Here is a 27,953-nt window from a genome sequence, read left to right on the forward strand (position 1 = left end):
GAAAGAAAAAGAAAAAAATTCTTGTCAAGCCAGAATTCTTTATCCAGTGAATATAGCCTTAAATCATAAAGCAAAATAAAGACATTTTAAAGATAAAAAGCAAATAAGAGAACTGACCTATGCTATAAGAAATACTAAAGGAAGTTCTTCAGGCTGAAGGGAGTGACACCAAACAGAAATGTAAAGCTTTAGAAGGAATAAAAAGCATCAGAAATGGTAAAATCCAGGTTTGAAAAAATACAGTTTTGCTTGAATTTTTAAAGGACTATATGAAATTGTTTAAAAATTATAGCATTGCCTCAAGAGTTTTATAAATTATATAAATATAAGATAGGGAGCAATAAAGGGATCTTCTATTTGTAATGTTTCTACATATTATATGAAGTGATACAGTTTCAACTCCAGATAGACTGTGACAAGTTAAGAATATCTATAGCAATCACAGAACAACCACTAAAAATGGAAAGATATATAATTAAAAATCCAAGAGATGAGATAAAATAAAAAATGTAAAAAATTTCCAGTGATCCAGATAAGGCAGGGTAAAAGCAGAGGAAGAAAAAACAGATGTGACAAATAGTAAATAAATAATAAAATGGAAGACATATCCAACCACTCCAGTAATTACATTATATTAATGGACTACTACTCCAGTTAAGGGGCTTCCCTGGTGGCTCAGTGATAAAGAATCCACCTGCCAATTGAGGAGTCCCAGATTCCATCCCTGGGTCAGGAAGATCCCCTGGAGAAGGAACTGGCAACCCACTCCAGTATTCTTGCCTGGGAAATCCCATGGACAGAGGAGCCTGGGCTACAGTCCATAGGGTTGCAAAAGAGTCAGATATGATTTAGCAACTAAACAACAACAGTAATCACTCCAGTTAAGTGGCAGATATTGTAAGAATGAAAAGAAAGAAGGCCCAACTATAAGAGATGCACTTTAAATAGAAAAACGTAGAAAAACCCAGGTTGAAAATAAGTGGATGGAAAAAGATATACCATGCAAGCAATGAGTAAGAAAGCTACAGTGGTTAGATTGATATCAGATAATGTAGACATTCATATTGATGAAAGTCACTTTATCAAGGAGACTTAGAAATCACAATAGTATACCCATGTACTAATGCTTCAAAATATTAATACATGAATCAAAAATTGACATAATTGAAAGAAGTAGGCAATTTCACAATTATAGTTGGAGAGTGTCTACACCCACCCCTCGGGAATTGACAGAGGAACAAGTCAAAAATTCAGTAAAGACATAAATACTGTAGAGTTAATTATTACTTATGTAGCATTACACCTAACTTCTGAAAAACAGACATTCTTTCCAGGTGCATTTCGTATGTTCATCAAGATAGACCATATAAAGGGGCCATTAAAATTAAACAACGCTTCTAAATAACCCATGGGTCAAAGAAACAATCAGGAGGGAAATCGGAAAATGTTTTGAATTTGAGTTCTGCTTCCGTGGTGGCTCAGAGGTTAAAGCATCTGCCTGCAATGTGGGGGACCTGGATTCGATCCCTGGGTCAGGAAGATCCCCTGGAGAAGGAAATGGCAACCCACTCCAGTATTCTTGCCTGGAGAATCCCATGGATGGAGGAGCCTGGTGGGCTACAGTCCACGGGGTTGCAAAGAGTTGGACACGACTGAGCGACGTCACTTTCACTTTCACTTTCTGATTTTGACAAAATATTCATGACCTTAGACAACTGATTTTGATCACTCAGTCTCAGTTCCTTCAATAAAATGGAGATACTAGCTCATGGTTTTTGTGAAGATTGGGCAAAATAACATGTAAAGCACTCAGCACAAGTCCTGGCATAGTAATGCCACTTAATTCCATTGTCTACAACTGGAAGTCATTACTGAGGGTGTGCAGATATATGTACAGGGTCTCCTGCCACTTCCATCATTCTGTCTTTGAATGCTATCCAAAGAAACTACACCACATCATTCCATCCACGTCATCAAAGGAGGTTTAACTTTTATCTCCTTTAGCTACAACACTACTGAAAGCTGGGAGATCTATGTAGGTCCGGAGTGCTATTATTTGATTACATATCTGAAGTTGAGGATAATGCCTCCATTCCCATCTAACCTGGGTTTTGATGGTCCCAGAGCAATGATTAAAGAGATGCCAGAAGTCCATCTTCTACAACTCGTAATTTGAGAGTTAAAAGTTCATCACCCTAGCATTTCATTTCCCAAATATCAAAAACTGACTGTGGGGGTGGGAAGAGGCTCAAGAAGGAGGGGATATATATGTGTGTGTGTGTGTGTGTGTGTGTATGTGTTCAGTTCCTAAGTCATGTCAACTTAGGACTGTAGCACATCAGTCTTCCCTGTCCTTCACTATCTCCTGGAGTTTGCTCAAATTCATGTCCACTGAGTTGGTTTTGTCAGAACTCTCACTGTGACCTGTTCATCTTGGGTAGCCCTGCATGGCATGGCTCATAGCTTCATTGAGTTACACAAGCTCCTTTATCACGATTAGGCTGTGATCAGTTATGACTGATTCATGATGTCGTATGGCAGAAACCAACACAACATTGTAAAGCAATTATCCTCCAATTAAAAAAATGTGAGAGATTAACAGACTATGTCAAGAATGGTTTGAAATTTTAGTGACCTATGTCAAGGTTGTATATTGTCACCCTGCTTATTTAACTTATAAGCAGAGTATATCATGAGAAATGCTGGATTGGAAGAAACACAAGCTGGAATCAAGATTGCCGGGAGAAATATCAATAACCTCAGATATGCAGATGACACCACCCTTATGGCAGAAAGTGAAGAGGAGCTAAAAAGCCTCTTGATGAAAGTGAAAGAGGAGAGTGAAAAAGTTGGCTTAAAGTTCAACATTCAGAAAACGAAGATCATGGCATCTGGTCCCATCACTTCGTGGGAAATAGATGGGGAAACAGTGGAAACAGTGTCAGACTTTATTTTTTTGGGCTCCAAAATCACTGCAGATGGTGATTGCAGCCATGAAATTAAAAGATGCTTACTCTTTGGAAGAAAAGTTATGACCAACCTAGATAGTATATTCAAAAGCAGAGACATTACTTTGCCGACTAAGGTCTGTCTAGTCAAGGCTGTGGTTTTTCCTGTGGTCATGAATGGATGTGAGAGTTGGACTGTGAAGAAGGCTGAGTGCTGAAGAATTGATGCTTTTGAACTGTGGTGTTGGAGAAGACTCTTGCGAGTCCCTTGGACTGCAAGGAGATCCAGCCAGTCCATTCTGAAGGAGATCAACCCTGGGATTTCTTTGGAGGGAATGATGCTAAAGCTGAAACTCCAGTACTTTGGCCACCTCATGAGAAGAGTTGACTCACTGGAAAAGACTCTGATGCTGGGAGGGATTGGGGGCAGGAGGAGTAGGGGACGACCGAGGATGAGATGGCTGGATGGCATCACCGACTCGATGGACGTGAGTTTGAGTGAACTCTGGGAGTGGGTGATGGACAGGGAGGCCTGGCGTGCTGCGATTCATGGGGTCGCAAAGAGTCGGACACGACTGAGCGACTGAACTGAACTGAACTGAAGCTTTTAGTGACCAAAGCAGAGTAAGCAGTGGAGATGGTAAGAGCTAAAGTCAGAGAGGTAATCAAGGGCCATGTAGGACCTCATACACCACACTAAGGATAATGAAGAGCCACTGAAATGTTTACGCAGGAAGATGGCTAGATTGGTATTTTAGAAGGATCATTGTGGCAGATGGATTAGAGAAAGCAAGACTGGAGGCAGGGAGATAGCACCTCTGAAAACTGATATCAAAATGAATAATATTCTTTTTCTACTTCAAAAACCCCTAATTTTGGAATATGAGGAGCCATTCATTATCCAATTCTGTTTTTCTTCCTAATTCCATTGTACAAACTCAGCAATGATATTAATCTCTCTGTTTCTTAAAGTATCTCCTTTTAAACACTGGTAATAATAACTATATCACAGGAATATTGCTGTCTAATTCCCATTTGTCAAAAGCTTTAGGATCTTCAGCTGGAAAGGGGATTGTGGCTGCATGCAGTACTATCTTGGAGAACTCTGCATCTTGCTTCATTGAATGGAGCTAGTGTCTGTGTGTAATCAAATTAACCACACTGCTAGAGGCTTACACTGTGATTAATGAAGCCCATGCAAACTGACTGAAGTGATCAGTCTATTATTTTTAGATTGAATGATTAAGCTTAGAGAGCTTCAGTGTTTTTTTCGAGTAACTTCTTTATTCAGATGACTGTTGACATTTTAGCTCTCAATCTTCCCTTTTTTTGTCAGTTAGCTTTGTGTCAACTTGTTTCATGTCACGCAGATTTCATTTTCAGACAAAAAAAATGTTGTATTTTATAAATTTGTATTTTAAAGAGTGGAACGAAGTCCTACCTTAAAAAACAGAACAAACTCAACATAAAGAGGAATAACACACAGTTTACCAAAGTTCTAGTATTCACTGAGTACTACATGAGAACCTTACATATGTGGTCTCATTTAATTTTTTCCTGACCACACAGTGACATTGGTATAATCCCCATTTTATGGATGAGGTCACAGGCTTGGGTGGTAAAATAATTTATTGCAGGTCACAAGTGAGCAAGTGGCAGGACTAATATTTGAACCCAAATCTCTCTGATTCTAAAACTCACACCAGGAATGGCAGAAGCCTGTGCCTACAAAGGATGCAAGAAAGTGTGTTATTTGGGGCCTTGGTGACACATACCTTCAGTGTCTTGTTGTGTCTCTGCAGCTCCCGGCACAGACTCTCCAGTTTGCTTCTTGCGAGGATAGCTCTGCTGTGTTCACTTTGTAGCTGGTCCTTTTCTTTTTGGATCTGTGCCTGTTTCTTTTGTAGGAGTTTTAACTTCCTTTGCTCAGTGCGATGTTCATCCAGCTAGATGTGGGGGTGCAAATGTGAAAGAAAATGGCAGAAATCTCTGTTGAGTTGATAGGAGCAGAAGAGCAAATGCCTAAAGACCACCCTCTGGTTGTTTGGAAAAGTTGCTGCTATCATCAGTGTCCCCTCTGGAGTCAAATGAACTTCATGAGTGTTACCATGGCAATACTTGTAGATATGATTTAAAAACATAACATTTATAGGTTTTTCCTTTATCATTATTATTATTGATCTCTTTTACTTTGATCTTCTTTTCAGTAGTCTAGAAACAGTTTTATCTTTCTTGAGTCTAATGAAGCCAGTCAGTATAGAAAGGCATATTTCAGAATTCATGATAATGCCTTGCCTTAGGAAAATGGTCAGTGGTGTGTCTTCTTGGTTTACATTTAAATTTTCACAGTTCTTTCTCAAAACAAGCTTTAGCAAATTTTTTTTTTTCACTGTTTCTTACTTTACTTTATAATACTGTATTGGTTTTTTAAAAGTAGGAAAGTGAAAAGCAGCTAGTAAACAGAAGGTGAAGTGTGTGGGTTATGAGAAAGGGGGAGAGGAACATGTACTCCTCGACTATTTCAGGATTGATGATCTGTCACCAAAGTTTCCGAAATAGCCACTGCACAACTCAACAGCACACAAGGGAAGTATCTGTAACAAGCCTTGCTCTCTGCCCATCCCCCACAACCTCCATGCTTATGGTGAATAAATCATGACACTTGTTTCTGCTGAGCACAGGTGGGGCCTCCTCTCACAGCAGCCACAGCTAAAGTATCGAGGGCAACATGGAAAATGAAACCAATGGACCCCTGGATTTTCTGTCTCAGGATGCTAAAGTTCTGAGCTAGGGGTTGCCAGATAAAATGTAGGACACCCAGCTGAATTTCAATTTCAAATAAATAGGGAACAAGTTTTTAGTAAAAGTAATTCAAAGTATTGCCATTTGCTGTTGGTTTACTTGAAATGCAAAGGTAACTGGGCATTCTGTATTTTTGTTTGGTAAATTTGGCAACAAGTATTCATGGAATTCTAGTTGGAATGGGGAAGTGTGGGTTCAGTCTCCCCTGTTCCAACTAGAATCCCATAAATATTTGTTGATATAAATTAAGCCTCCAGAGACTGCCTACTAGGAGTAGGACTGGGATCTGACAGTGTGACCATGAGAAAGCTGGAGCCTTTTTCTCAGAGCCGTTTCCTCCACTGGACTGAGTTCCCTTAGAATCTGAATGATGTGTAAGCCAGGTGGGTACTCACTGTGATAGTTATCTTGTTGGCTAATGAGGAGGAAAAGGCCTGGAAGCTTGTGGGTTCTTTGGACTGCAGATGCCCTTGATGCCTCTCAGAGCCAGATACAAATGGGTACATACACACACACTGTAAGCCCTGATATGTGTCTTAGTTATCTTAATTTCTTATCTTGAAAAAGCATTTGTTCTTTCTGAGCTAGATGAACACGATTGTCACACTTTCTTCAGTTCACATCTTATTTTAATCCTTTCCTCCCTCGCTGCCTCCCATTACACTGAAATGTCCATGATAAACCTTTGCCAGATTAAGCTGGGGATATTCATTCATGATATTCTATCTTCATACTTATGTATGTTTTTACTTATTAGTGAGTGTTAGCATCAGGAAAAACTAGGTCCATATTATCCATATTACTATAAATATTTACTGAAATTGGTATCTTTCTTGAGGTTCAATTGGAAAGTCAGTGATATTTTATTATATATTTATCATGCTCACTTCATTTTGCACCATAGTTATTAGATATGGATGAAACTTCTTGTCCTTGTGTGTGGACTTTAAATGAACTGTTGTCCTTTCTTGAAATTTATATGTTATTATTACTGCTATTGCCATTTTAGTTTAGACTTTTCCTTTGGAAGATTAAACAATTTGTCAGGGTTTCTCTGCCTTAGCACCATTGACATTTGGTGACAGTTCTTTGTTGTGGGGGTTGTCCTGTGCATTGTAGGCTATTTAGCAGATGACCCCTACCAACTAGAGACCAGTAACATCCCCAACTGTGATATCCAAACTATCTCCAGAGACATTGCATGTTGTCCCATGGTTGGCAAGACTTTCCCTCTTTGGGGGAACACTGCCCCATGTAGATTTATCTGAGCATAAGGAGAAGGATACTTTGCTTATGTTGCATAAGTTGGAAGAGATGATTTGTGCTTGCTCACTGACCATTTAAATGTTTTAGTTTTACTGAAGGATCATACACATTTGACAGATAGCTAGGTCTATCTTGCTTTGCTCTAAAAACCCCTTAACTTTCTAACAATTTTTTTTGAGAGTGTGACTAATTTTGTTCAACTACTTCAAGTTTATGTGATTGCATATGGTGTTTCTTAATGGATGAAAGCAAACATTACAACTGAGTCAACTTCAGTCAAATGCTGGCTCTGTGATTTAATAATACATTTAGATGTATGCCTTCTGTCCAGTTCTAACAGGCATATAGGATTTTTATCTGCAGTTTCTCTTGTTCTCTCTTTTTTTTATTATTAAGTTAAAAAAGTGAAGTTAATGCCAAGTAGTTTGTGATGTTGTAACTACTTATAAATTGAGGAAATTTTTAAAAATATTTCTTCCAGTTCATTTCTTAATTTAGTCATGAGGTATCCTTATTTATTTATGAACTTAGTTATTAATAAAATACAGTTGTTGATATTACAGGATTTAGAATCTGTAAGGGTGAGTGAACTTGAGTAGCAATGTGATTCACAGCTTTTGAATTTAATAATTTATTCTATGTTAACACTTAAATTCCAGAAACTCTGTATATTAATTTCTGAATCAGTGAGTAGGGAAATAGCTTTTAGTCTCCAAGTAAAAGATTGAAATTCTTCATAATTTTTACTTTCTTAAAAGGATATATAATAGGATTTTGAGGTCAATTTTCTCCTATTTATTTTTTCTAGAATGATCTTTTGAGCTTAAAAGTTTATTATGGGATATGATACAAATGCAAAAATATAGTAAGACTGAGCTGAGTAGAATTTCTGGAAAAAATAACCTCTGTGGGATTGACTGCTTGGCTAGTAGGGTGAGTGGGTTTGGGAATTCTTGGAGACCAGGGTGAACAGCCCTGGCTCATAAGAAAGATCTTGGGCAGACTGGATAAGTGATTCTTTTCTGATGTACTGCTGTGAGGCTACAGCAACATAAAGAGTAGTAGTCTGGAAGATGCCCAGTTCATCTAAGTATGGGACATGATACTAGAAACTAAATATGAAAGGTCTTGGTGTCAATAAGTAAATTGAAGGGTAAATTAAAGGGAAATCAATGTAGTAATTATTGAAAAGAGCAAGGACAGACCAGTGAGGATGGGGTCAGATTTGGGGGAAAAATATTATTTTCGACACCTATTGTTTTATGGCACTGAAATTGTTCATGAGTGGTTAACAGGCAATATTAAACAAGTTGCAATAAAATTGATACACTAATACTTGCTTTAGAAATTTATACCATTCTTTTGGAAAACAATATGGCCATTAAAAGCATTTATACTGCTTGATTTAGTAATCCCAATTCTGGAACTTTTCCCAAGGATCATAAAAGATAAGGAACAAAGCTCATGCATGATGATGTTCACTGCACCAATATTTGGTAATACAAACAGTGGAAGGAATATAAATGTCCCCAAACTAGAGAACCACTAGAATAAAGTCAATTAATGGAAAATTTCATAGCTTTGACAAAATATAATTATGAAGAACACATGTGAAAATGATTGTCACATGAGCCAAAAAAACAGATACTAAATTCTGTGCACCTAATGATGGTAGCTATACAATAGGTATCTTTGTATAGTAGAACTGAAAAGGAAGATAAGTCAGCATTCATGTTTTAGACTGTAGGATTAGAGATATTTTTACTTGTGTATTCAGCATTTTCCTTATATCATTGTGATGTGGTTTATGTGATTAAAACTAATTTAAAAGCATTGTCGGCAGAGTTAAACAGTCACTAGTCATTCAGGGTTTCAGAATTTCTTTGAGGCTGTGCTGTGATGTGCTGTGCTGTGGCTTCAGTTGTGTCTGACTCTTTGTGATCCTATGGACTGTAGCCTGCCAGGCTCTTCTGTCCATTGGATTCTCCAGGCAAGAATACTGGAGTGGATTGCTGTGCCCTGCTCCAGGGGATCTCGCTGACCCAAGGATTGAACCTGAGTCTCTTACTCTACTCCATCAATAGGGATAAGATGCAACCAGTGACCTGAGTGGTTTGTGGGTCTCAGGTTTAGAGACCTTCTTTAAAAAAAGAAGAAGATGAAAAAAAAAAGAATTATCTTCAGGGCTTCAGAGGGGCCTATGCAAGTGAGAGGCCCTGACTCTTAAGCTTTTTTGATGTGAGGTAAATCTGCCTTCAGGGGCAGTCCAACCTACTGCCAGGAGGAATTGTTTTGTTGGTTGGGGGTGGGGGGCTGTCACTGCTTCTCTGAAAGAAATAAGTGAAAACAAATGAGGGAAAGAGGCAGAAATGAGAGCGAGGTGGCATATTGCCCAGCCTCACTTGAGAGGATGCCACATCCCCACAGTAGGTCTTGTACACCCCAGGGCTGGTGCGTGGGCCTCAGATGCAACTCCTTTAGTCAGTTTTTGTGAGGCCACACTGAAACTAGTGGTGCTGGCTTTGCTGAGCCCTTTTCTTTCTTCCAAGTGGACTGTTGTAAGAGTAATGGTGAAGAAACCGTCCACTTCACGGATTCTCTGAAGTCTGGGAGTGGCTTCTCTTCCTGCCACTGGCCCTATCTTGTTGAGAGGGAGACTGCATGTGGAGGATCTATAACTGGAAACAAAATCCATGTCAAGTGCTTTGCCATTGTGTGGGACAGGAGAAGAATGTAGATCATGGAGAATAAATGAATGAATGCATTCATCAGGAATAAATGAGAATGTTTCACAAACTGAGGGGTGGAATTCAGTCAACCTCTGCCTTACTTGAGAAGACCATTCCCTCAAAAAACCTGTGCTTAAGAACCGGTTGAAAATTTACTTTTTATTTCTAGTGTACTTCTGTTTCTTTGCAAAGCCAAAAAGAACTTTTAAATTTTCACAACTTTTTACAAATTATCTCTGATTTGCTGTTCCATCTCTCAAATTATGCACATAATTGAAGGTGGAGTGATTCCAACTCTGTTCTCTTTCTTCCTTTTGCTTTTATTCCTCAGTTTTTCTGCTTCTGTCTTTCCTTTTTAAAAACTCTGCCTTTGTGAATTCTGATTTTGACTTGCCTGAGGGAACCAGCCATCGTCTATAATGATGTACCTGAAAAGCTAACAACCTCCTTTTCTCAGCTCTAACAGAGCTTAAATCTTTCTGGCAAAAGGGCTAATCAAAGATCTTACCAATTCAGCATATTTCTTGAATAAAAAATCAAACTTTTCCTCAGGAGTTTGCAACTTGTTCAGATTTTGCATTAGCAGGTTGGCTTCTTTGCCTTAAAAGAAAACAAAAACCATAAAGACATTTTAAAAATTAAGAGTTGAACTTGAAGTCAGATGATAAGGGCTGGAATCTCAGGTGGTCTACTTGTTGTGCTAAGTTGCTTTGGTCATGTCCGGCTCTTTGTGACCCTATGGACTATAGACTTCCAGGCTCCTCTACCCATGGGGTTCTTAAGGCAAGAATAGTGGAGTGGGTTGCCATGCCCTTCTTCATGAGATCTTTCCAACCCAGGGAATGAACCCACATCTACTTGTTAGCTGCTATCCAGCCTTGGACAAGTCACTTAACCTGTCTGAGATGCAGATGTAATTTTTTTTTTTCCCTTGGAAAAGGAATGACACCTACTTTGCAAAATAAGTGATTAATTGAGAAGTCTATAAAAATGTATGGTACAGTGTCAGGCTCATGGTAGATTCTCAATAAATGTTGACTATAAGTGAAAGTGAAAGTGAAATCGCTCAGTCGTGTCCGACTCTTTGCGACCCCGTGGACTCTAGCCTACCAGGCTCCTCTGTCCATGGGATTTTCCAGGCAACAGTCCTGGAGTGGGGTGCCATTGCCTTCTCCAGGGGATCTTCCCGACCCAGGGATCGAACCCAGGTCTCCCGCATTGTAGACAGACGCTTTACCGTCTGAGCTACCAGGGAAGTCTATAAGACTATAAGAGTTGTCCCCAAATTTCCATCCCAAGAATTTGTTCTTAGTTACTTCCCCTTATATTCTAAATATTCCAGGGGATTGTGAACATTCTGAAAATATTCAGAAGAATAAAAAACCACTGACTTTATGGAAGAGTAAATCATCCACTTCCCCATGTTAATTATTAAAAAAAAAAAGAAGCAGCAGCAAACCAGCCTATATCTGACTACTGTGAACCAGCTGGCATTAATACCTGGAGCTGTAAAAAATTCCAGCCCAAAGCAGAGAAACTTGACAGTTTAGTCTGCCCATGTTTTTGGTTTTGTTCCTTTAGTGCCTCTTTCTTTTTGGGGAGGGAAACCAATTGTCTTGTTTCTGTGTGTGAGCCCATTTCATGCAGTTTGTGTGGGAATGACTCTGATCGTATTTCCTATCAGAGAATAAAGTCAATATATAGAGAAAATGGACCCAAGACACTTTTCCCTAGGCCTTTTTGTGTCTCTTCGGTTACAAGTTTAGCCTCCCCGGATCTTCACTTCTCCCACCTAGGCGTTAATCTCTGTCGGCAGTTTCGTTTTCTGTTCCCAGCTGGAGTTTGTGTTATGTTTAAAAACTCATCTGTTCATGATTATTTGATAGTGAGCCTTAGATTCTTTCTTTTCTTTCCCCATTGTTCTTCCTTTTGTCTTTTGAGCTCAACCTCCCAGTTAGCCTTCCTGAGATGACTGGATCTTTGGTATCCACAGGGATACCTGTAGATCTTTCAGTATCCACAGGGTTGAGGGTTGCAGGCAGGAGCTGGACCCTGAGGCTTACACACATGTACCACTGAACGTATCTTTGCCAACAGCAGGGTCAAGGTGGAGCAGCTTCCTCATCCTCAGCTACCTGTTATAGCTGCCCTGTCTAATCTGAATAGAGAGGTCAAGCCACCCAATGGAGCCTACATTTCCTGATGTAAATCTGCTTGAGAATGTTAACAATTTTGACAACCTCTCCCACAAGAACAGGCGTTTCTCCTTTGTTGGAATTTTTGCTTTAATCTTGGAGAGGCAAATATATCATGGAATTAGGGTTTCCAGGTAAAATATAGGACATGGAACACTCTTCTACTAAAAAATAATGGTGTCTCTGAAATTTAATGTTCCTTGGGTGGCTTGTATTTTCACACTTGCTAAATCTGGTAACTCTAATGGCATCAAAGAATTTTAGGTTTAGAAGGAACTTCAAAGAGCAGCCAGACAACTGGTTAATTTTATAGATTAAGAATAGAAAGCCCAGAGAAGCCCAAAGTTATGTAATTAGCACTGGCAGAGCCAAGGCTTGGATCCAGGATTTGTCTACTTGTTCTAAATCACTCCACTCCCATGTGGAATTTTGATGCCAGGGAAACCTAGAGAAATAAAAAGAAACTTCTTTTGAAAAAAGAAAAAAATGACCTCATTCCTAACAGCTGGTTTCATCTATCTTTGCCCAGTGAGTCAGTTCAGATTAGAGACATGGTCTGAGACGGGGGAGAGGGTGGGGGTGAGTGGTGCCCGACCAGCAACCCAATTATGGCCTATGGCGTAACATTACCTTTAAACTGATAAACTCTGCTGTCCCTCCCCAACCAGGCCTGGCTTTGAGTGATTTCTGTAGTGCAGGGATGGCTTGTGTTGGTCTGGCCATCCCTTCACCCTAGTCTTCAGTTTGTGGAAGGCGCTCATGTGATGACTGCTGTCCTGGGTTAGAGGATCATCCATTAAAGGCAGGAGACTGTACTGTTGATCATGTCTGGCCTAGAACCCCACGTAGTGTTTGGTCCATGGCAAGTGTTTAGTGAATGTTGGTAATAATGGAACTAAACAGAGCCAACCTGTGCACACTAATATCATGTAAATCAAATAAACACTGTCCAGAAAACAACTTTGTGATTAACTGGAGGAAAGACAGGTCTTACTCTCACCTGTGACCTTTAATATATGCTTAGCATAGCTCTCAATGTGAGTATCAACCAGAAAACCATATCGTGTTTCTTTTGGGAAAGATAGAAACACTTGAGTGAGGCCAGTGGATCTCTTTTTCTATGTTCAGTATCTTCTCCCCCTTTAGTTTTTCTAACAATGAGAACAGTTTTGTTTTTTTTTTAATTGTCACACTTGCTGAGGTCTTTTTCTGCTCTCATATTCTCTTATTTTGTATAGAAGTTTAACATTCAGATGCATCAATCTACCCTTCAAAAATGATTTCTACAAAAAAAAATCCAAAAAGTTGGAGACAAACATGTACATAATCCATAACTTTGTAACATGAGAGAGCTTAGTTTTTACACATCCATTAAAATTTTGCTGGACTAAAGTGCTGTGTGTGATTGTGTGGAGGAGAGATTAGACCAATCATCTCATAAGAAAGGCTGTCATTACAATTTTAGGAAATGGGGTCATTAGGTGACAGTGTCAGACACAGGAAGAAAAATCAGTTTTATGTGTTTAAACTACTAGCAGTTTCTTAGCTATAACTATAAAGAAAGCTTTCCTAAAAAGAAAAAAAAAACTGAGCCTAATAATGAGATTAGCAAGAAGAGATAAGAAAGTCTTCCTCAGTGATCAGTGCAAATAGAGGAAAACAATATAATGGGAAAGGCTAGAGATCTCTTCAAGAAAATTAGAGACACCAAGGGGACATTTCATTCAAAGATGGGTGCAGTAAAGGAAGAAACGGTATGGAATCAACAGAAGCAGAAGATATTAAGAAGAGGTGGCAAGAATACACAGAAGAACTATACAAAAAAGATCTTCATGACCCAGATAATCATGACAGTATGATCGCTCACCTAGAGCCAGACATCCTGGAATGCAAAGTCAATTGGGTCTTAGGAAGCATTACCACAAACAAAGCTTGTGGAGGTGATGGAATTCCAGTTGAGCTATTTCAAATCCTAAAAGATGATGCTATGAAAGTGCTGCACTCAACATGGCAGAAAATTTGGAAAACTCAGCAGTGGCCCCAAGACTGGAAAAGGTCAGTTTTCATTCCAATCCCAAAGAAAGGCATTGCCAAAGAATGTTCAAACTATCACACAATTGCACTCATCTCACACTGTAGCAAAGTAATGCTCAAAATTCTCCAAGCCAGGTTTCAACAGTACATGAACTGTGAATTTCCAGATGTTCAAACTGGACTTAGAAAAGGTAGAGGAACCAGAAATCAAATTGCCAACATCTGTTGGATCATTGAAAAAGCAAGAGAGTTCCAGAAAAAAATCTACTTCTGCTTTATTGACTATGCCAAAGCCTTTGACTGTGTGGATCATGGATCACAAGAAACTGTGGAAAATTCTTAAATAGATAGGCATACCAGACCACCTGACCTGCCTCTTGAGAAATCTGTATACAGGTCAAGAAGCAAGAGTTAGAACTGGACATGGCACAACAGACTGGTTCCAAAGCAGGAAAGGAGTACATCAAGGCTGTATATTGTCTCCCTCCTTATTTAACTTATATGCAGAGTGTGCAAAATGTCGGGCTGGATGAAGCACAAGTTGGAATCAAGATTGCTGGGAGAAATATAAATAACCTCAGATATGCAGATGACACCACCTTTATGGCAGAAAGCGAAGAGGAACTGAAGACCCTTTTGATGAAAGTGGAAGAAAAGAGTTAAAAAGCTGGCTTACAGCTCAACATTCAGGACTCCCCTGGTAGTCCAGTGGCTAAGACTCTGAGCTGTCAGTGCTGGGGCCCTGGGTTTGATCCCTGGTTGGGGAACTAGATCCCACATGCCACAACTAAGACCCTGAGAAGCCAAATAAATAAAAATAAATATTAAAAAAACCCCTCAATATTCAAAAAACTAAGATCATGGCATCCAGTCCCATCACTTCATGGCAAATTGATGGGGAAACAATGAAAACACTGATAGATTTTATTTTCTTGGGCTCCAAAATCACTGCAGATGCTGACTGCAGCCATGAAATTAAAAGACGCTTGCTCCTTGGAAGAAAAGCTATGAGCAACCTAGATAGCATATTAAAAAGCAGAGGCCTTACTCTGCCGACAAAGGTCCATCTAGTCAAAGCTGTGGTTTTTCCAGTAGTTATGTGTCGATGTGAGAGTTGGACCATAAAGAAAGCTGAGCACTGAAGAACTATGCTTTTGAACTGTGGTGTTGGAGAAGACTCTTGAGAGTCCTTTTGACTGCAAGGAGATACAACCAGTCCATCCTAAAAGAAATCTGTCCTAAATATTCATTGGTGGGACTGATGCTGAAGCTAAAGCTCCAGTAGTTTGGCCACCTGATGTGAGGAACTGACTCATTGGAAAAGACCCTGATGCTGGGAAAGGTTGAAGGCAAGAGGAGATGGGGATGGCAGAGGATGAGATGATTGGATAGCATCACCAACTCAATGGACATGAGTTTGAGAAATCTCTGGGAGTTGGTGATGGACAGGGAAGCCTGGCGTTCTGCAGTCCATGGGGTTGCAAAGATTTGAACACAGCTGAGTGACTGAACTGAACTGAATAATGAGATTATTCCAGGGAAAACAAAACAAAACCTTACAATAAAAAAGAAAAATATCAGAAAAAGCAGTAAGAAATAAATATATCCATTTCCAACTTGGGTCAGAAGAAAGTACTAATCATTTTACCGCAAACAATTATTTTTCCCTTAATTCACTTACTCCTCTAAACCCTCCTCTCTTTTCAGGGTCTGACCTAAGTTTGAGCATCCCTATGCATCTGTTCATGAACGCTTCAGTCTCTGTGGATTCCTCTCTCCCCTAAATTCCTCTGGTCTCCTACCATTTCTTCCAGAAAATTTAGCATTTGTTTCAAAGCTACAGTTTGTTTCTTTCTCAGAGTGAAACTAGAAATCAAGCTAAAATCTTATAAAACAGACCACCTGGGAAGGTGACCGTTCTAAGGCAGAGTAAGTCAGTAGCTGAAAAGACTTTAGAAAACCAGTGTCCTAGTCAAGATGCTACTCAGAAGGTAGAACTGAAACTCCCCTGTAACTGGAAAGATGAAACCCATTAAACTGAACTATAGCTCAGCTAAATGCTTCTCAACCGACATACCGATTAGTCTCTCTTTGGTCCTGAACATTAGTGACTTTAGGTCTGCACTTTGCTTTCCTTATGACTAATCGCACAATCACATCAATTAGTTGAATAACTTTTGGGGCAGACTTTAAAACTCTCTAGGCTTTAATTTTCCTATCTAGAAATCGATACATTGACTAGATAAATTCTGAGCTCATAATAGACCTGTGGATCAGCTTGTTTTTCTCCCAGATTTATGCTTCAGATCCATGATTTCCTACTCAATCGGTTATCAACCTGAATATCAAAAGGGATATTACATTTGTCATTGTTTTGTGCTTCTTACTATGTGGTACTTGTGCCACTCACATAATGTTGATAGAGAAGAGATGAATAAGACACCGGTGAGCTGGAGGATGGGGTGAGGGGAGGAAGGGACATACTTAGACGTTAACAGGACAGGTCATAGTGCTGTCTAGTGGGGAATCTGTTTTTATTTTGTTCAGTGCCAAGGAGAAAGTGACTCCACCAACTAAAGAGATTTTAGTGTTACTTCAACTGCTCTGGTGTACAGTGTGTTACTAGTGGGAGGATATGCAGCCTGTAAAGGAAAAACAAGTCCTGGGTGCTTGGATTGTAGAGACATTTCCCAGATATTAATCAGTGTTCTGTGAAAGATGGATGTTTTTGGTCCAATAAATTTAGGAAATATTGTAAACTATGCCCATCACTATTGGAGATTTTCACTGTTGTGTATGTTAAAGGTCAGAGAATTCTGCCAGTTGGAAAATTATCTTGCTCTGAAATGTCAAATATCCCAAAGCATATACTTTGGAAAATTTGGGGTTAGAGAGTCAGAACATTTCAATATCTCAAAAATATCAATAAAGCAAATGTTATCTGACAAACATACACTAATTAAAGATTGGTCTTTGATCAAATATGTAAGCAAAGACTAAGGATATGTCTTAGATATGGATTGAATGACATACTCAAATTCTGTAAAAGTTCTGAATAGTTTCTGAAAGAAGACCACATCTGGCACTTTATATTTTTTTCCAGAAAGGTAGAGGAAGCATTTTCTGAAGCATAAAACCATCGCTTCCACAATCTGTTTGTGTCAAAATTACCCAGAGTGCCTTGGCCCCAATCCAGACCTACCAATTCTGAATCTCTTTGCTCAGGAATGGCATTTTTGACAAATTCTGTATTTGATTCCAATGCACAGTTAAGTTTGAAGTCATTGGTCTAGACCATAGTTTAAATGACATAATAATGTCATTTAATTGATAAAGAGCCAAGCAGTTTGTTGAAGCCACTTTCAGGCAATTGAAATGATGTTTAAAACAATGGTTACATATTTAAATTAGCCTAAAAATATAGTTTAACTCATAATGTAGCTGAAATAGTACAATGTTTAGAGAATATATCGACAGTCTTCAGAGGAACAGCTTGAAAGTATCAGCAGCTTATACACATGTAATTAGTGTGCACCCATGTGGGCACTCTGATCACAAACATTGGTCCCGATAAACACATTCAATTGAACTTTGTTAATTTATACATAATGACAGAATTAGTTGTGACATTTTTTTCTTTCTCTAAATTTTTTTGATTATTTGGTAAAGGAAAGTGTGAAGTCACTCAGTTGTGTCTGACTCTTTGCGACCCCATGGACTGTAGCCAGACTTCTCAGTCCATGGGATTTTCCAGGCAAGAATACTGGAGTGGGTTGCCTTTTCCTTCTCCAGGAGATCTTCCCAATCCAGGGATTGAAACTGAGTCTTCCGCATTGTAGGCAGACGCTTTACCGTCTGAGCCACCAGGGAAGTAAGTATGTGGTTAATACGCTTCCCAGGTACATCTGTGCAGTAAAGAATCAGGTAAAGAATCCTGCTAGTACAGGAGACCCAGGTTCAACGCCTGGGTCGGAAAGATCCCCTAGAGTAGGAAACGGCAACCCGCTCCAGTATTCTTGCCTGGAAAATCCCATGGACAGAGGAGTCTGGCAGGGCTACAGTCCATGGGGTTGCAGAGTTGGACATGACTGAGCTACTGAACACAGCAGCACATGAGGTTAATACAGATTTTGAAATAACTCATGGAAGACAGTAAAAAATTGGTCATCTTTAACTTTTCCCCTGCTTTCTTCATATCTATCCCCCATTATAACACATACAAATTCCTACGTAGAAGTAGTTTTAGGGTGATAAAGCCAAAGATCTTTCCTGGTTAGAAACACTTGAAATCATTCACCTTTGCAATGTGATTATGGTGGCTCAGAGGTTAAAGCGTCTGCCTGCAATGCAGGAGACCTGGGTTCGATCCCTAGGTTGGGAAGATCCCCTGGAGAAGGAAATGGCAACCCACTCCAGTATTCTTGCCTGGAGTATCCCATGGACAGAGGAGCCTGGTGGGCTACACAGTCCATGGGGTCACAAAGAGTTAGACATGACTGAGCGACTTAACTTTCAACAATGGAAAGTTTAACAATGACTAATGCAAAAGCTTATTTCTGAGATGCCTTGGATAGAGAACAGAAAATACCTCTATAACACAGAGCAACTTTATTCTCTTTCCCAAAGTTCCAAAACACTAGAGTGATTCCAACCTTGCACTTTAGAACTTGGTATTATCTGAGTTAATCTTTATGCTGAGTAGGTAAAGTAGCTGTTTGTGTTTTTTAGCCCTTCTTGAAAGCATTACCAGCAGTGCTTTTAAGCCTCATAGTGAGGTCCTATGCCAGCACAGACATACTTTGGGGTTTGCACATAACCTATTCACTGAAGTCTGAACCCAGTTCTGACTCCAGTGCCCATGATCTTTCACTCCGCCACACCAGCTTCCAGTAGCGAGATGTGACCACTATCTCAATAGATTCTTGCTCCAGCTTGGGATACAGGTATATAAACAGATGATTGCTGCAGAAAATTTACTGGAGAACTACAGAAGATGATGCTAACTCTACCTGGGCCTGTCAGGGAATGTATCACATAGGAGGTAGTGATTGTAGTGAGTATTTCAGTGAAATTTCACCAAGGAAGACAGGCAGAGGACACTCATATGGGTAGTAACATGCCCTCACTCATAGCTAAAAAAATTAACTCTCTCACCCTTCTTGTATAGACATTTTAGGTGTTTCCAACCCCCCTACTCCATGCTCTCCTAACAATTTCCTGTGCCTGTTCTAGCACTTATCCTATATAGCAGTTAGTGTATGTGTCTACTTTCTCTCTAGACTTAACCAAAGTCCTTAATCAAAGATCTTTTTTTATCTTTGTGTACCTCATAAAGACTAGGCATTAGTAATTATTTGCTGAACCAGTGAACTAATGAAAGTGAAAGTATTTTCTGCAATTTTCAACATTCTATAATTAATATGGAGAAGGCAATGGCAGCCCACTCCAGTGCTCTTGCCTGGAAAATCCCATGGATGGAGGAGCCTGGTGGGCTGCAGTCCATGGGGTCGCGAAGAGCTGGACTCGACTGAGCGACTTCATTTTCACTTTTCACTTCATGCATTGGAGAAGACAATGGCAACCCACTCCAGCGTTCTTGCCTGGAGAATCCCAGGGACGGGGGAGCCTGGTGGGCTGCCGTCTCTGGGGTCACACAGAGTCAGACATGACTGAAGTGACTTAGCAGTAGCATAATCAATATATTTTTGAAGTTTTATTAAAATAAGAAATATTTTATATATGTAGTAATGGAAATACTCAAGTGATTCAGTGACAATCATTTTATATACAAAACCATCCCTGTATTTAGACTTTGTTTAAATCTAGATTCTACTAGCTTTGCTTTGAACAATTTCCTTTTCATTCATTCACTCATTCATTCATCCTTATAACGGATATTCAGCAAATATTCATTGAGCACCTAGCACATGTCAACCACTGTTCTAGATGCTAGACATCCAATGATGTCCAAATACACACATTGCCCCTGCTCTTGAGATAGAAGACCTAGTGGGGACAAGATGTATTAATCAAATAATCACAAAAATAAATGTATACTTTCAAATGTAAATGTCAGGAAGAAAAGATATATAGTACAACTGAAATGGAAAACAAGACTTCAGGGTGAGACTTAGAAAATGCCGTTTGAGTTATGAGCTAAGTGATGAGTTAAATTCTGAGAGGGCCGAACTGGGAAGTGGGGACGGATTTCTAGGTAGAGAAAATAGAATGGACATGGGCCCTGTCGGGGAGTGGAGCATGGCCTGTTGAAAGAACTGAAAGAGAAGATGAGAATGACCAACTACTAGATGGTGGTGATGATAGTAATGGTGTAATCAGGGCAGTGTGTTCAGAAAAGAGGCTTTGGGGGGTAACTTGATGAGAGAAAGCTGGTTGGGGTTAGCTATTAAGGCCTGAAAGACAATGTTAAGAAGTCTGGTCTTTATTCTATGAGCAGTGGGAAACCACAAGGGACAGAGAATAGATGCGTAACATACTGAAAAGTTCATTTTAGTTCTGTTGAGGGGGCGGGGGCCTGGGGACAAGTATAGTAAGAGAAGATGTAGGGCAATCCTGAAGGAAGCTATTGTGCTAAAATCCAAGTTTGAGGTATGGCTTTTAGCAAAGGTTGGAAGTGCCCCATTTTAGGAATAATTCAAAGAAAAATCATACATTAGAATGTAACTACTTGCCTAATCCTTTTAGAATTTTCTTCTCCAGTTTTTGCTCTTTGTTGCTGACAGGCTCTTTGGCTGTGGATGGCTCTCCAGTGGCTGCGGGTTCTCTCTCCGCCTCTTCAGGGGCCTCCTCACCGTCTCCATCCTCATTGTCAGGTGGGTCTGTGTTCTCAGGCTGCTCCTTGACCATGGTGGTACCCTCCTTCCCTGCCGCGCCGGCAGCGGACCCGTATGTGTTAATGATGTCTTCCAGTTGTCGGTTCAACTCTTCAGAGATATCGTGGGGTCCCCGTTCCAGCTGTATACCTGCCACCTGCTCTGGTGCTGGGAGTGGGGTTGAGTGGTCCTGATCATTTTGCTTCTCCAGGCCATTTTGACTGGACAGTGCTGAACTGTCCCTCACAGGTGCTGATGGTGGTTCTCCCGACAGCTGCCCAGGCTGATTGCTCTCCATACTGGGAGTGGTATCTGTTGGTAAGCACAGCCAGGGTTGATGTAGTTAACTCAGTTACAGGCATATGGTAAGGCTATCCCCACACTGGTACCTACTGATTACAGTTTCTAACACAGAATGAATGTACTTCCACAAAGCATTGATATTGCAATTAGTTGGGTAGGAACAGTGAGAAGCATTTCCAAATTAAGTCATACTTTTAGCATATGTTTGATTTTGGTCTTTAATTTCCAATAGTATCTCCTATTATTGACATTAACAGATTAATTCAAGGTATTATTTTTCATGGTCATATCTGTCATTTTGCTTAGAATAGCCAATTTGTGTTATCATTCTCATCTATAATTCTACGTAGATTTGCAGTAATTGGAAATACATTAATTTAATGTTTAATCTACATTTAATGTCTAAATTTAAATTGATACTTTTCTCCTAAAGTTAAAACATTGAGTATAAGAGCCACTGACCTTACTAAAATCACTCATAACAGTAACAGTCTAAACTCTATTTTAGTGCATATTGATTAGTATGAGCCCATTGTGTGTTAGTCACTCAGTCGTGTCTGACTCTTTGTTGTCCAGTGGACTGTAGCCCACCAGGCTCCTCTGTCCATGGAATTCTCCAGGCAAAAATACTGGAGTGGGTTGCCATTTCCTTCTCCAGGGATCTTTTAGACCCAGGTATTGAACCCAAGCCACATTGGGGGCAGATTCTTTACCATCTGAGCTACCAGGGAAACCCATGAGCCCATTAATATAGATCAATTATTATACTGGATACAGGAAACACTTGCTTTTCTGGTATTTTCCTTTTCCCAGATGAGCAACATGTACTAATTAATCAGAAAATACACTTTTTTGAGGTTCAAACCAGCATCATTTTTGAAATAAGACATGAGGAAAGATGTGAACGTGTATGGAAACATGGTGATATAATGACAATTCCTTGAATTTCTATACCATTTTGTTCCAATGAGGGCTTCCCTGGTGGCTCAGCTGGTAAAGAATCTGCCATCCCATGGACTGTAGCCTGCCAGGCTTCTCAGTCCATGGGATTACAAAGAGTCAGATGCAACTGAGCAAACGTTCTGTCTTTCTGTCTTTTGTTCCAACATAAAAACAGACTTTCTTTTAGGGGTAAAAAACACCCCAATATATTATGACTTTCTCATCTCAGTCAAGAAGCTCTAGGATAACAATAATTTTTAAGAAGTAGAAATGTCTTAAAAGCAGGGAGGGAATGAACCAGGGGAATAATCCATGTATAATGTAATAATCCCAAGTAACCCTTTGGAAATAGGGAGTGAGGGATGGGCTGAATCAGGCTTTCTAGGGTGGCTGGCTATCACCATTTCTAGAGCTGTAATATGTTTGGCTTCTGCCTTTAAGTTATGGTGCATTTTACTTGTGAATAATAATTAATGGTGGTGCTGCTAATTGGCAGCATGAAATTATGACAGGGTCCTAATAATCCACAGGTTTTGCTGTTGTGTTGGCATGAAAGTGAAAAAAACACACTGCTCCATGCACTATACAGCTTCCTCCTCCCCTTCTCAGGGCAGGTGAAGTCAAATGCTCGAATGCAACAAGAACAGAAAATTCAGTGTCCAGACATTACCACCCACCTGTGGCCCTCACCAAGTACTCACTAACTTTGAAGGAAGAACTGTTTTCTCTCATTTATTTTAATTTACCATCTTTCTTATCAAATGATGTAGTAAACAGCTTCATTGTCTTCGTCACTGGAATTCTTTATCCTGACCCCTGCTTGTTGGGTGCACTCATCTATATATAACTTATGCTTCCCCTGAACTTGGAGAAAGATCCATGGCACCTGCTGTCCAGCCAGTAGTTATTTTAAGCTCTTCTAAAAGAAGCCCTGGCCTTTAACACCTCATCTTTAGAACTAAAAGGAAGAGAATACCTTTTAAATCAAATTGAAAACAGTAAACATTGATTGGTTTAAACCTGTACGTGGGTTTTAAAGTGTTAGGGGGGCTTCTGAGGATGAAATAAACTCTAAAGTAAACCAGACTTCAAAGCAATGAGTTTAAAACCAGCTGTCCATAGGAGTTTTAGTGTGGTTAGTTTGAATACAAATGTTTTGTTTGTATTTGATTTATTTTTCATTCATCAGAGGCCATAATCATTGATTTTTTTTTATATTAAGTGCATGATCTCCTTTAAACTCATGCTCCACATTTACTCAGAATAACTGAGTCATTGTAAACCACAGGACAACTCAGTTCCTAAAAGTAGCCTCAATAAGTCCCCAAGAGGACAAAAACGAAAAAAATAAAAAAAACTCTTGTTATTTGTAAATTGTCTCTTTCTTTATCAGTTAGTTTTACAGCAAGAACTTATTTCTAAGTTTTATCTTCTACAAACTTTATTGCCCATCTTTTGCCTCCTCTGAGAGAGAATTTTATTTTTCACTTGTCCTGGCAGTCCCATTAGATGACCACACTCACACACACATCCCTTCCTGAGCAACACATTTTACTTATAAATAAAACAATGGAAAGTTCTTCAGCAGTTCACTGGCAGTCTCAAAGTTGCAAGTTTCGAACACCACAAACCGCACCCTACATCTCACAGGGCTGGAGGAGTGTTTGTCATACTTACCAGAATGCAAGGCGCTAAGCAGAAAGAGAAAGGAGAGGCAAGAGGCAGCAAAAGCTAGTCAGAGCAGCAGCAGCAGCAGGAGACCGGCGAGCAGCTGCGCTCTTACAGGGGAGAGAGAAACCAAACGCACACGTACACACGCATGCAGCAGGAGAGCAGAGCGGGGGTGGCGGGGGGATGGGGGAGAAAGAACATCCTGTGACACAGCAAGAGAGAAATACATGAGGCTTCAGTAGCTGTCTCCTGGGCAAATGTCCTAGGAAAAAGAAGCGGCTGATAGATCTTAGCAGACTCCTAGTTTTGTCCTTTAAAAAGTTTAAACACTCAGTACACATGCCCGTTGCTAGTGCAGTTTTTCACTATGGTTGTTCTTTGGGGCAGAGATCAAGTTTTCTTATTTCTTGGTTTATTTCCAGTGTGGCCCGTGATTCATCCCCCCCCCCCCCCCCCTCATATGCTAGCTTAATTAGTGTCAAGTTTCTAATAGGAATCAAGGAAAAAGAGGAACAATGGCGTAACAGACAGAGGTAGGAGAAGCACTTCAATTCTGATGTCATTACTTGGTTTCATTGTAAAATGTGAATCTAAACTTAGACGGCTCTTTTGGCAGTGGGTTTAGTGCCATCTTCATGTACATGCTATTTGGTGTGACCTCCGACCCTGTGTCTTACTCAGGTAACTGCCTTTATTCAAATAAGCCCCAGGAAACAGTTGCTGTTTCTTCTTTAGTTGCAGATTTTCCTGTCTCCCACAGTGACGTTACCAAGTCTTTCCTCCCTTCTCAAATCCTGAACCTGTTCCTTAATCCTCAGAAAAAGAACTTCCTCTTCACTGACCATATAATGGTTCTTTTTCTTAACCTATGTCCATGCCCCTTTTCTCTTGTTTCTGGAGAATGTGTTCCCACACTTTTCCAAATCGGATTCCTCCATCAGAGCTTCTCCTCTTGAGACTGGCTGGCATACTGATACCCACTGTGTTAGGCAGGATCTTGCCGCCAGAAAGGCTTCCACACCCTAATCTCAGGAACATGTGAATATGCTGCTTTACGTGGTGAAGGAGACTTTGCAGATGTGATCCACTTAAGGATCTTGAGATAGAGAGATTATCCACAATTACTGGATGGTTCCCATGTAATCACAAGGGTCCTTAAAAATGAAAGAGTGTCCGGTCAGAAAAGTAGACTTGGTGAGCTAAGCAGAGGTCAGAGTGATGGAGGGACACAAGCCAAGGAATGTGAGGAGTCTTGAGAGGCTGGGAAACACAAGGAAGCAGATTCTTCTCACAGTCCTGCAGAAGGGATGCAATTCTGCTGACACCTGGTTTCAGCCCAGTGAAACTCATTTTGGATTTCTGACCTCCAGAACTATAAAAGAAATTTGTGTTGTTTATAAGCCACTAGATTTGTGGTAACTTGTTTATGGCGGCAAAAGGAAACTAAAATATCCTACTCCCAAACTTTCTCGCCCCTTTCTCTGAGTTCAGGAGAGGCATAGATTAGGTATAGATGGGTACCTAGTAAATGGGGGTCAGGATAAAGAAATCCCAGAGAGGAAGACAATGATGCTGTTTACTGCATCATTTGATAATAAAATTGATGAATTAAAATGAATGAGAGAAAAAAGTACTTCCTTTGAAGTTAATGAGTGCTTGGTGAGGGCCACAGTGAGTGATACTTCATATTGGATTGTAGCAAACCATTCCAGAGCAGTCTCTCGGTAAATACAAACAATATTTCATCAGTACTTCTCAAGTTTAAGTAATGTACATATTCTCTTAACAGAATAACTTAATGTTGAAATAAAGGAAGAAAAAGAACTCACCATGACTGAAACAAGTTATTGCATTATTACTTCTACCAATATATACTGATATAAAAATAAGTATATCCTTCTGATATTTAATTATTATATGATAGAATTAACAAATATTACTTTGAAAACCGTACAAAAACAATAAATACAATTCATACTAACAACATTACTTTCATGTGACAGATAATATTTTGCTGAACCCGAACTGTTACTTGCAACATAAATACTGGTCCTTTTGAGTTCATGGTATTCTTCTACAATGTACTTTGTAAAATGACTCCACTTCGTCAACTCTTGGTCTGTTCAGATTACTACATAAGTTTCATTCATATGACCTGCCATAATTTCAATCAGACTTCCTTTGATACAAATACATCATTTACTGCTCTTTCTCATGTTCCTGCAATTATTAAAATAGTGCTGTTTTCAGCTGATTTAACTAGATATGCACATGATACTGAAGACACAAAATGAAAGATATATGTGTTAACATGGACATGACAGCTACCCAGATGACCCAGAATTGGCTTATACAGGCATACCCTGGAGATATTGCAATTCAGTTCTAGACCACCAAAATAAAGGTAATATTGCTATAATCAAGTCACATGAACTTTATAACTTCCCAGTGTATATAAATTATGCTTACATTGTTCTATACTCTATTAAGTGTGCAGTAGCATTATCTTAAAAAATGTACATACCTTAATTAAAAAAATACTATTTTGCTAAAAAATGCTCACCATCATATGAGCCTTCAGTAAGTTGTAATATTTTTGCTGAGATAGAGTCTTGCCTCAGGGGTGGCTGCTGACTTATCAGAACTGTGGTTGCTCAAGGATGGGTGACTGTGGTAATTTCTTAAAATAAGACAACAGTGAAGTTTGCCACATTGATTAGCTCTTCCTTTGACAAGTGATTTCTCTGTAGCATGCAGTCCTATTTGACAGCATCTTACCCACAGTAGAGCTCCTTTCAAAATTAGTCTTTCCTTCCAAGCCTGCTGCTGTTTTATGAACTAAATTTATGTGAAATTCTAAATTATTTGCTGTTATTTCAACAGTTTTCACAGAATTTTCATCAGCAGTAGATTCCATCCCAAGAGACCGCTTTTCTTTTGCTCATGCATAAGAAAAAATTCTTTGTCTGTTAAGGGTTTTGCCATGAGATTGCAGCAATTTAGTCACATCTTTAGGCTTCATTTTTAATTCTGTCTCACCTCTGCAGCTACTTCCTCCATGGAAGTCTTGAATCCCTCAAAGTCATTCATGAGGGCTGGAATCAGTTTCTTCCAAACTCCCATGAATGTTGATATTTTGACCTCTTCTCATGCTCTTAGGACATCCCTGGTGGCTCAGATGGTAAAGCATCTATCTACAATGTGGGAGACCCAGGTTTGATCCCTGGGTTGGGAAGATCCCCTGGAGAAGGAAATGGCAATCCACTCCAGTACTATTGCCTGGAAAATCTCATGGACAGAGGAGCCTGGTAGGCTACAGTCCATGGGGTTGCAAAGAGTCGGACATGACCAAGCGACTTCACTTCACTTCTTCACTTCACTTCATGTTCTTAAAGGCATCTAGAATGGTGAATCCTTTCCAGAAAGTTTTCAATTTACTTTGCCCAGATCCATCAGAGGAATCACCATCTATAGCAACTGTTGCCTTAAAAATGTATTTCTTGAATGATAAGACTTAAAAGTTGAAATTATTCCTTGATCTGTAGGCTAAAGAATGAAATTGTGTTAGCTGACATGATAACAACACTAATCTCACAGTGCATGTCCATCAGAACACTTGGATGACCAGGTGCTTTGTCAATAAACAACAATCTTCTAAAAGAAATCTGTTTTTCTGGGCAGTAGGTCTCAACAGTTGGCTTAAAATATTCAGTAAACGCTGGGCTGGAAGAAGCGCAAGCTGGAATCAAGAGTGCTGGGAGAAATATCAATAATCTCAGATATGCAGATGACACCACCCTTATGGCAGACAGTGAAGAGGAACTAAAAAGCCTCTTGATGAAGGTGAAAGAGGAGAGTAAAAAAGTTGGCTTAAAGTTCAACATTCAGAAAACTAAGATCATGGCATCTGGTCCCATCACGTCATGGGAAACACATGGAGAAACAGTGGAAACAGTGTCAGACTTTATTTTGGGGGGCTCCAAAATCACTGCAGATGGTGATTATAGCCATGAAATTAAAAGATGCTTACTCCTTGGAAGGAAAGTCATGACCAACCTAGATAGCGTATTAAAAAGCAGAGATATTACTTTGCCAACAAAGGTCCATCTAGTCAAGGCTATGGTTTTTCTGGTGGTCATGTATGGATTTGAGAGTTGGACTGTGAAGAAAGCTGAGTGCCGAAGAATTGATGTTTTTGAACTGTGGAGTTGGAGAAGACTCTTGTGAGTC

General features: G+C 39.7%; 1 protein-coding gene across 1 annotated transcript in view; it reads right to left on the minus strand.

Annotated features, from left to right (window-relative positions):
• TXLNB (taxilin beta) overlaps positions 1 to 23,865 on the minus strand; it is a 56,602-nt gene extending 32,737 nt beyond the window's left edge. Inside the window, exons 1-4 of the mRNA XM_052646094.1 lie at positions 23,730 to 23,865; positions 20,667 to 21,119; positions 10,254 to 10,345; positions 4,724 to 4,894 (exon numbers count right to left, since the gene is read on the minus strand). Of these exons, the coding sequence (XP_052502054.1) occupies positions 4,724 to 4,894; positions 10,254 to 10,345; positions 20,667 to 21,105 (702 nt within the window). The 5' untranslated portion in view covers positions 21,106 to 21,119; positions 23,730 to 23,865. The remainder of the gene's footprint in view (positions 1 to 4,723; positions 4,895 to 10,253; positions 10,346 to 20,666; positions 21,120 to 23,729) is intronic.
• Positions 23,866 to 27,953: the final 4,088 nt, after the last annotated feature.

The sequence above is a fragment of the Budorcas taxicolor genome, chromosome 9, assembly GCF_023091745.1.
Source record: "Budorcas taxicolor isolate Tak-1 chromosome 9, Takin1.1, whole genome shotgun sequence".
Classification (NCBI taxonomy): domain Eukaryota; kingdom Metazoa; phylum Chordata; class Mammalia; order Artiodactyla; family Bovidae; genus Budorcas; species Budorcas taxicolor.